Raw genomic sequence first — 9,331 nt, 5'->3', positions numbered from 1 at the left:
AAGATTTATTTATTATATGTAAGTACACTGTAGCTGTCTTCAGACACTCCAGAAGAGGGCGCCAGATCTCATTGCGGATGGTTGTGAGCAGAAGAAGGTGCCAGATCTCATTGCGGATGGTTGTGAGCCACCATGTGGTTGCTGGGATTTGAACTCTGGACCTTCAGAAGAACAGTCAGGTGCTCTTAACCACTGAGCCATCTGACCAGCCCTCCAGTAGGACTTCTTTCTTTCCTTTTTTTTAATGTCTGCATGTGTGTAAGTATTCTGTGTCCATGCCTGGTGCCTGCAGAGATCAGAGGCTGAAGTCAGAGCCACTGCAACTAAAGAGTATGGATGTGAGCCTCCTTGTGGATGCTGGGAATTGAACCCTTGTCCTCTGCAAGAGCAACAGATTCTCTTAACTACTGAGCCATCTCTACAGTCTTCCCCCTCCATATATATATATAATACATATATATTATATATATAATACATATATATTATATGAAAAATATTTTTGATTTTATGTTTTTTGTTTTGTTTTGGTTTTGGTTTTTCGAGACAGGGTTTCTCTTTATAGCTCTGGCTGTCCTGGAACTCACTTTGTAGACCAGGCTGGCCTCGAACTCAGAAATCCGTCTGCCTCTGCCTCCCGAGTGCTGGGACTAAAGGCGTGCGCCACCACGCCCGGCTGAAAAATATTTTTGAGACAGTCTCTTTATGTGGCCCCAGCTGTCCTTGAACTCCCTATGTAGTGGCCTCAAAATCAAAGAAATCTGCCTGTGTCATCTGAGTGCTGGGACTAAAGGTGTGTGCCTGGCCCTCTTCTCCTGTCTTTTAAGTCTTTAATTGGCAGACAAAAGAACCCATCCCTGTGTCCCTCCCATGGGAGAATGGAGAACCAACTCCTGAAAGTTCTAGTGCAACCTTCACAAACAACCTAACATACATACCCATTACACCCACGATGATGATGATGAGAGGAGGAGGAAGAGCAGCAGAAGCAGCAGCAGCTGAGAATCTTGTAATCCCAGTGCTGTGTAGGTAGAGACAAGAATGCCCAGAAGCCTTCAGGCCAACCAGCCTGGCACATGCAGTGTTGAATAGTGAAGAGATCCTGCCTCAGACAAAGTGGGAGGCAAGACCCAACACTCCAGCTTTCCTCGGCACCCACATTGTGACTCACAACCATCCACACCCTCTGGGTCTGACCTCTGCAAGGCAGCAGGCCTGGGCACAGTTCACTTACATACATGCTATCAAAGATACAGGAGAGACCAACTCCCTCGGGTTGTCCTCTAACACATGAGCCTGGATCATACACATATCAGTGCAGTGCTGGAGAGATGCAGTGGTTGTAAGCACTTGCTGTTCTTTTTTTTTTTTTTTTGGTTTTTCGAGACAGGGTTTCTCTGTATAGCCCTGGCTGTCCTGGAACTCACTTTGTAGACCAGGCTGGCCTCGAACTCAGAAATCCGCCTGCCTCTGCCTCCCGAGTGCTGGGATTAAAGGTGTGCGCCACCACGCCCGGCTGCACTTGCTGTTCTTGCACAGGGCCTGGGTTGGCTTCTCAGCAACCCATGTGGTGGCTCACAACCATCTGTAACTCCTGGTCCAGGGGATCTGACACTGTCTTCTGACCTCTGTGGGCACCAGACATGAATGTAGAGTACATGTATGAAGGAAAAACACTCAACATGTAAAGCAAAAATGAATAAAGTATTCACAAGGGAGGGGTCTAGAATCCGAATAGGGGCCTTTGGGATGGCTCAGTAGGTAGAGCTACTTGTAGGTAGAGCTAACTGGGACCTGTGTGGGGGAGGGAAAGCACTGACTCCTTCAGGCTGTTTGCCAGCTTGGCATGCATGATGTGCACATGTGTGCACACAATATTCTTTATAAAGACATTTAAATAATCAAATATTAAATAGTCAAAATAACAGGCTTGGGACTGTAGCTTGTACCAGAATACCTGCCTGCTTACCATGTCAAAGACTCTTGGTTTAAATCCCAGAACCACCAAGAAGAAAAAACTCAAAGACAACAGTCCTGAACTGAGAACACCGGAAGCTAGAACTCCACAGATCCGATAGGAATTGCTTCTCAAAGATGAAGAAACAGAAAACCTAGAGCTCAGAAAACATGATTCCAAGCTGAGCTGAAGCCACGGGCAATGCAGAGGCTTCAAGAGTAGAGGCCCCAACTAGAGCCAGCAGCTACCACCCCCTGAGAAAAGCTGCTAGGGCTCTTGAGTGGAGTTGTCCAGGCATGGTGGTGTAGGCCTATAGCCCCATCATGAGGGGCCTGAGGCAGGAGGGTTACACAGAAGACAAACTGAGCTCCATAGCAAGACTGTCTCAAGACAAAAACAAAAACAAAAGAAAAAAAAAAAAGAAAAAGGGAAAAAAAAGAAAAAAAAAGGGAAGGCAAAGAGGTGGCTCAGAGAGTCAAAATAGCTGCCACAGTGCCCAAGGACCTGAGTCCTACAGCCTGAGTTTAGTCCCCAGGACCCACAGGATTGAAGGAGAGAGCCAATTCTTTTTTTTTTTTTTTAAGATTTATTTATTTATTATATGTAAGTACACTGTAGCTGTCTTCAGACACTCCAGAAGAGGGCACCAGATCTCGTTACGGATGGTTGTTAGCCACCATGTGGTTGCTGGGATTTGAACTCTGGACCTTTGGAAGAGCAGTCGGGTGCTCTTACCCACTGAGCCATCTCACCAGCCCGAGAGAGCCAATTCTTGCAAGTTGTCTTCTGCCTTCCATGTGCATGAAAGGGTGTGTGTGTGTGTGTGTGTGTGTGTGTTCAAATGCTTGTAACTAGATTTACAATACCAGCTAACAGAGATGGAAGCAGTGTCAGGCCCTTTCTTTCTTTCTTTCTTCTTCTTTTTTTTAAGAATTATTATTATATGTAAGTACACTGTAGCTGACTTCAGACACACCAGAAAAGGACATCAGATCTCATTACCGGTTGTTATGAGCCACTATGTGGGTTCTGGGATTTGAACTCAGGACCTTTGGAAGAGCAGTCAGTGCTCTTAACCGCTGAGCCATCTCGGCAGCCCCAGGCCCTTGCTTTCTAATCAAATGGCATTTTGCACTTTATTTCCAGACCTCTGGTGAGAGGTGGGAGCAGGACAGAGCAATGCCCTCTGCATTCTGATCTTTTGTTTGTTTGTTTGTTTGTTGTTTTTTTGGTTTTTGTTTTTCGAGACAGGGTTTCTCTGTATAGATAGCCCTGGCTGTCCTGGAACTTACTTTATAGACCAGGCTGACCTTGAACTCAGAAATTCGCCTGACTCTGCCTCCTGAGTGCTGGGATTAAAACGCCACTATGCCCGGCACTGCATTCTGACCTTTAGGGAGCAGGGCAGAGAGATGCCCTCTGCATCCTGATCTTTAGGATGAGTCTACTCCCTGATTTCCTAGCCCCAGCTTGGGTTGCTTCTATCAGCTGCTGTGCACCTGTGCCCCCCGCCAGGGCCTTCATCTTCCCCTGAGCACTGATGTCCGTCTCTTCACCACCTTGGACCACAAACATTAGCAAGACTGAGGTTGCTGGTGCTTAAGCTCCAGGAAGCACAGCATGCCAGGCCAGTCTGCAAACTGTACTTTTTGTGCAGTGTTCCACTTTCATAATTGGTCCATGCCCTGTTTCAATTTTCTCTTCTCTTTTTGTTATGTCTACTTATTTCTGTGCATGGGTGCATGCTTACATGTGTGTCATGACACAAGTGTGGACAGCAGAGAACAACTTGTAAAAGTTTGTTCGCTCCTTACACCTGTGGATCTCAGGAATCGGAGTCAATAGAACTGGTGACAAAAACCTTATCTGCTTCGTCATCTCTGGGATCTCTGTCCCTCCCTCTCTCCTTCTTTCCTTCCCTCCCTTCTTTCCTTCTTCAGAATTGAACGAAGGGACTCATGTGCTAAAGAAGTTCTCACAGTTTTGTTTTGTTTTCTCAGGACAGGGTTTCTCAGTGTAGCCCTGGTTGTCCTGGAACTTGCTCTGCAGAGCAGTCTGGCCTTGAACTCACAGAGATCTGCCTCCCACATGTTGGGATTAAAGGTGTGCACCACCACACCGGGCTTTAAAAGTATTTGGGCCGGGCAGTGGTGGTGCATGCCTTTAATCTCAGCACTTGGGAGGCAGAGGTAGGCAGATTTCTGAGTTCAAGGCCAACCTGGTCTACAAAGTGAGTTCCAGGACAGCCAAGGCTACACAGAGAAACCCTGTCTTGAAAAGCTAAAAAAACAAAAAACAAAACAAAACAAAACAAAAAAGGTATTCAGAAGAGAGAGGCTGGGAGGAGAGGAAGGAGGGGAATCTGTGGTCAGGATGTAAAATGGATGGATGCATGGATGGATAGATGGATGTGATGCATGGATGGATAGATGGATGGATGGATGGATGGATGGATGGATGGATGGATGGATAATAGAATGGTATTTAAAGGTTTTATTTTTATTTTATGTGTATGAGTGTTTGACTACATATATGGATGTGTACCATATGCATACCTGGTGACCATGGGTGTTGGATTCCCTGGAAGTAGAATTGCAAATGATTGTGAACTACCATGTGAGTTCTGAGAACCAACCCATGATCCTTTGCAAGATCAGCAAGTTTTCTTAACCACTGAGCCATCTCTCCAGCATCTGACCCATTTTTAGCTTTTTAATTTCAGACAATGTCTTCCTAAGTGGCCCATGCTGGCAACTTTCTATCCTCCTACCTCATCCTTGTCCTTGGAAATACAAACTCGTTCACCAAGCTTTTCTAGGTGCTACGCCCAGGATGGATCACACAACTGATGTGGTCATATGGATTTGTGTTTCCCAGGCCACCTCCAGGGAGCTCCCCACACCTTCTTGATTTCATTGCTATTCCCCAGAGGTCCCTAATTTTGAGTGAGCAACAGCGCCTGGGGACCCTAAGTGGGCAGGCAGTGGACTGTGTCGTGCCGAGCCTTCCGCCCACTCCACTCTCCAGGCTGCTCTCTCCAAGACTAGGGCTCCCATAGGAACAGGTGGTTGATGTGGGTGGCGTTCACTGACGCTTGCCTGGTCCCACAGGTCCTCATGCCTAAGAGCCCACCCCCTCTATGTCTTCTGCCCACCCCTTGGAAGCCATCTCCTGGACAGGCCCGGAGCTCTTGAAACAGCAGTAATAGAAAATCCTTACAACCACTGAGTGCCTACTGTGCGTTAGATGTGGTGCCGAAATACTTGCCGTGCAGATTTGTGCGCATTTTTTATATTTGTTTAATATGAAGACCTGGCTAGCCTCAAATATAAACCAGGTCCTAACCATGTAACTCCAGCAGGCTGGGAACTCATTGCCCAGCCTCCTACGTGTGTGAGCGGCAGGCAAACTTGTCATTACTTGTCTTTTAACGCAAAGAGATGAAGTGGTCACTCTCACCATTCCCTCGCTCTCAGGGACGACAGGGAGGCAGAGGAAACGCTAGCACTTACAGGCCCTCTCTGCCTTCATCAGCATCAAGCCTGTGGCATATCTGAACCCAGCCACCCAGATCCAGGTGAGGAGGTACCTGCTGGAACTCTTGGGGCTCTTCTACCTCCGGAATAGGTGACTCCTCTGTCCCCCTCACTCTCTTTTTAAAAAAACTCAAACATTTCTTATTATTTTATATGTATGAAATATTTATATATGTGTATGTGTTTTACCTGCATGTATGTTTCTGGACTACATCCATGCCTGGTGCCTGAAGAGGCCAAAGAGGAACTAGAGGTACAGACATGTGAACCACCATATAGGTGCTGAGAATCAAGATTATGTCCTCTGGAAGAGCAGCCACTTCTCCTAACTGCTGGCCCATCTCCCCGCTGATTTGGAGTGAGCAGCAGCTCCTGGGGACCTAAGTGGCCAGGCAGTGGGCGATGTCATGCTGAGCCTCCTGCCCACTCCTCTCTCCATGCTGCTCTCTCCAAGACTAGGGCTCCCATAGGAACAGGCAGTTCCTTTGGTTTGAAGATCAAAATACAGTATTTCAAGTTGGAAATGGTGGCCTGTATCTATAAACCTAGCCCTGGAGGTAGAAACAGGAGGGTCAGAAGTTCAAAGTTATTCTTAGCTGCATAGCACACTCAAGGCCAGTCCGGGCTATATGAGAACTTCTCAACTAGAGGGCTTGAGGGATGTCTTAGTGGGTAAGTGCTAGAGGAGTGAGGTGACTAAAGCCATTTTAGTGGAGTCTTGACGTTTATAGGAGTTTGCTAGGAAAAGAGATAAGGGAGGAATATTCTTTTTTTTTTTTTTTTTTTTTTTCGAGACAGGGTTTCTCTGTATAGCCCTGGCTGTCCTGGAACTCACTTTGTAGACCAGGCTGGTCTCAAACTCAGAAATCTGCCTGCCTCTGCCTCCCAAGTGCTGGGATTAAAGGCGTGCGCCACCATGCCCGGCTGGAATATTCTTATATACAGGTGAACAAGTCACCTGCTGTGGGGCTAAGCCTCACCCTGATTGACTTTGGCTGGGGAGGAGGTCTTGTGCCAAGATATCATTACAGAGGAGGCTCTGGAGTTTGGTAGGGCCCAGTCAAGCCTCCTGGGGCTGAGGGTTCCAGGAGGAACCTCTTAACATTCTAGCTCTCCAGAAACCACAGGGATGGCTTCATGTGGCCAAACTGTCCTGCCTGCTTGCTCTCCTGCCTTCCTAGCTCCCCCCCACCCCGATCTCTTTTATTTCCTTCTTCTTTCTAGAGCTAGGGTCACATAATCAGGCTGATTTGAACTCAAGATCCATGCTGGGATGATAGGAACGTGTTCCCATGCCTCAGCCCCAAACTCAAGGTCTCCAAGTATTCAGCTAATTGTAGTGCAGACTGGGTTTGGGTGGGATCTCAGGAGCTGTACTAGGTAAGAAGAGGTACAGCCCTCAGGGAAGAGTGGCCCCACGCGCGAAACTGTCCTATGCTAGCCCACCAGTACTCTGCAGTCTCCTCTCCTTAAGTGCTCCATTTGAAGCAACCCCTAGCAATACAAGGATGGCAGCCCATCCTTGTATTCTGAGACCGTGGTACCGGAACTCCCTCCTTGACAGTTCCCTTCCTGGGGGCGAGGAAAGAGTAAGCAAGGAGATCCCCCACTAGAGCTTCAAGCACAGTCCAGCTTGCGAACTACTCATTGAGAGGCTTCTAGCTGCTTGGGTTCCCTCTTCACCCCCCTTTCCATCCTCCTCTCCCTTGGGTGAGCGCGACATGTGCGGCGGGGGCGATCGGGGCGGGGCCACTGAAAGGCTGTAGTCGCACCAACTGACTGGTCTTCTCCATCCTCTGGAGCTCCGACGTTCTCGTTCTCGGAGACATAAACCCAGTTCTTGTCCTAACCTTCCAAGGGGCAATTGACTTGAGCGCGCTGGCGTCTAACAGAGAAGTGCGGGGCCCTGGGCCCGGGACTCCCAGGAACCGGCCCCTGCTGCCACTGCTGCTGCTTCTGCTCTTGCTACCGCTGCCCGCCAGCGCCTGGTATAAGCACGTGGCGAGTCCCCGCTATCACACAGTGGGTCGTGCCTCGGGGCTGCTCATGGGGCTGCGCCGCTCGCCCTACCAGTGGCGCCGTGCCCTGGGCGGGGCTGCTGGACCACTCTCCCGGCTCCCAGGACCGGTCGCCCGCAGCGCTCTCCTGCTTCCTTCCCCTGGGCAGGAGCTGTGGGAGGTACGAAGCAGGAGCTCACCGGCAGGGCTTCCCGTCCATGCACCTTGGAGTCCGCGGGACCTGGAGGGAGTCCGCCAACCGGAGCAGTCGCTAAGCCTTCACTCCTGGATCTCAGAGGAGCCCGCTGCTAGGTAAGTAGGAAAGAGAGGGGGCGGGCGTGGCATCTGGCAAGGGAATTTCCAGGGGTCTGAGACCACACAAGATCGCACGAGCCTATGGGTACCTATGGGTTTTTGTTTTTTTGTTTTTTGTTTTTTCCTTTTTCTTGTAGCTCAGGCTGAACTCCTCCTGATCCTTCTCCCACATACCAAGTGGTAGGATTACAAGTGTGCACCACCACACTCGGTTTACCTGGTACTAGAAATGGAACCCAGCAAGCACTCTGCCTACAGAGTTATACCCTGTTTTCCAGTCCCCTCCCCCCTTTTTGTTATTATGCTCCCCTATCTTCCTGGTTGCTGATTTTACATGTGTGGGCCACTACGCCCCCCACCCTCCCTACCCATTCTGTTTCCCATTACGTTAGGAGAATTTCCCAGAGGTCCTTCCATATCAACCTGAGGACAGAATGGAGAGCCTTGCCCCTGTCTCTAGAGTCCTGCTTTGTTCTTTCTAGAGCCTTCGGAGAGACGCTTCGTGCCCAGCCATGGTTCCTGCAGCAAGTCATCTTTGCCGATCCTGTCAGGCCCAAGAACCGATGGCGTCCCCATGCTTGACCTAGGCAGGAGCACAGCTTGAAGCTCCAGTCAGGCCTCATGGTCTGGTCAATAAAACCAACCTGATTCCTACGCCCCCGCGTGTGACCCTTTTTCTCCATTGTGTACTTAGCGTCTAGCTTCAGGGCGCACATAGCTGCGCGCCTACGCCCTGGCAAATGTCAGGAAGCCCTCCCTGACCAGACCAGCTCATCGGTCTGTCCTTAGGGACAGACACAGTGCGGAGAGCAAAGCTGAGATGCTTCCGGGGCCTTGGCTTGCTTCCTCCGTATGTTTCCTTCCCTGTTCATGTGTGTTCAGGGTCCCGAATATGATTACTCACCCACCAAACTTCTACCGGGATCGGAGCAAGACACCTCTGGGTCTGGCCAGACCATCAAAGCATACAGGAGGGAGAAACTAGGGAGTGGAGTGTTCAGGTGGCCCTCACTCTGTCCTCTGTCCTGATTGCAGAGACTTTTCTGCAGTGTGAGCTTTGCCTCTGGCCCAGGCAGCACACCAGGATTTCGCCCACTTTCTGGTATTAGTTTTAAGCCTGAATTTCCTTGAATCCTTTCCCTCCCGTCAGCATCTGGAGAGCAAGGAAAAGGTGCCAGCTTCCTTTATAGCCAGGCTTCCACTCTGAAGGAAGCCCCTGCAGCCCCCACTCCCTGACTCTCATTCTCCTCTGCATTTCCAGTCTTTTGCTCTGGTCCCATGTGATCAAGCTGTGTATCGAAGCATAGATCTATAATTCTAGTACTTGAGAGGCGGAGGCAGGGTGGTTGCTGTGAATTTGAGACCAGCATAATTAACATAGTAATTTCCAGACTAGCTTGGGACAGAACACACACACACACACACACACACACACACACACACACACACACACAGAGAGAGAGAGAGAGAGAGAGAGAGAGAGAGAGCGCACACACAGAATAATTCACATGCTTCACTTGCCTCCGCAT

At 49.4% G+C, this 9,331-nt stretch overlaps 1 protein-coding gene across 1 annotated transcript in view; it reads left to right on the top strand.

The window, feature by feature from the left end:
- Npw (neuropeptide W) overlaps positions 1-8,459 on the top strand; it is a 14,242-nt gene extending 5,783 nt beyond the window's left edge. The window contains exons 2-3 of the mRNA XM_021149526.1: positions 7,349-7,799; positions 8,285-8,459. Coding sequence (XP_021005185.1) covers positions 7,349-7,799; positions 8,285-8,384 — 551 coding nt within the window. The 3' untranslated portion in view covers positions 8,385-8,459. The remainder of the gene's footprint in view (positions 1-7,348; positions 7,800-8,284) is intronic.
- The last annotated feature ends 872 nt before the right edge of the window (positions 8,460-9,331 follow it).

The sequence above is a fragment of the Mus caroli genome, chromosome 17 (genome assembly GCF_900094665.2).
Source record: "Mus caroli chromosome 17, CAROLI_EIJ_v1.1, whole genome shotgun sequence".
Classification (NCBI taxonomy): domain Eukaryota; kingdom Metazoa; phylum Chordata; class Mammalia; order Rodentia; family Muridae; genus Mus; species Mus caroli.
The sequence above is the reverse complement of the archived record's forward strand: the minus strand, read 5'-3'. Positions and strand labels throughout refer to the sequence as shown.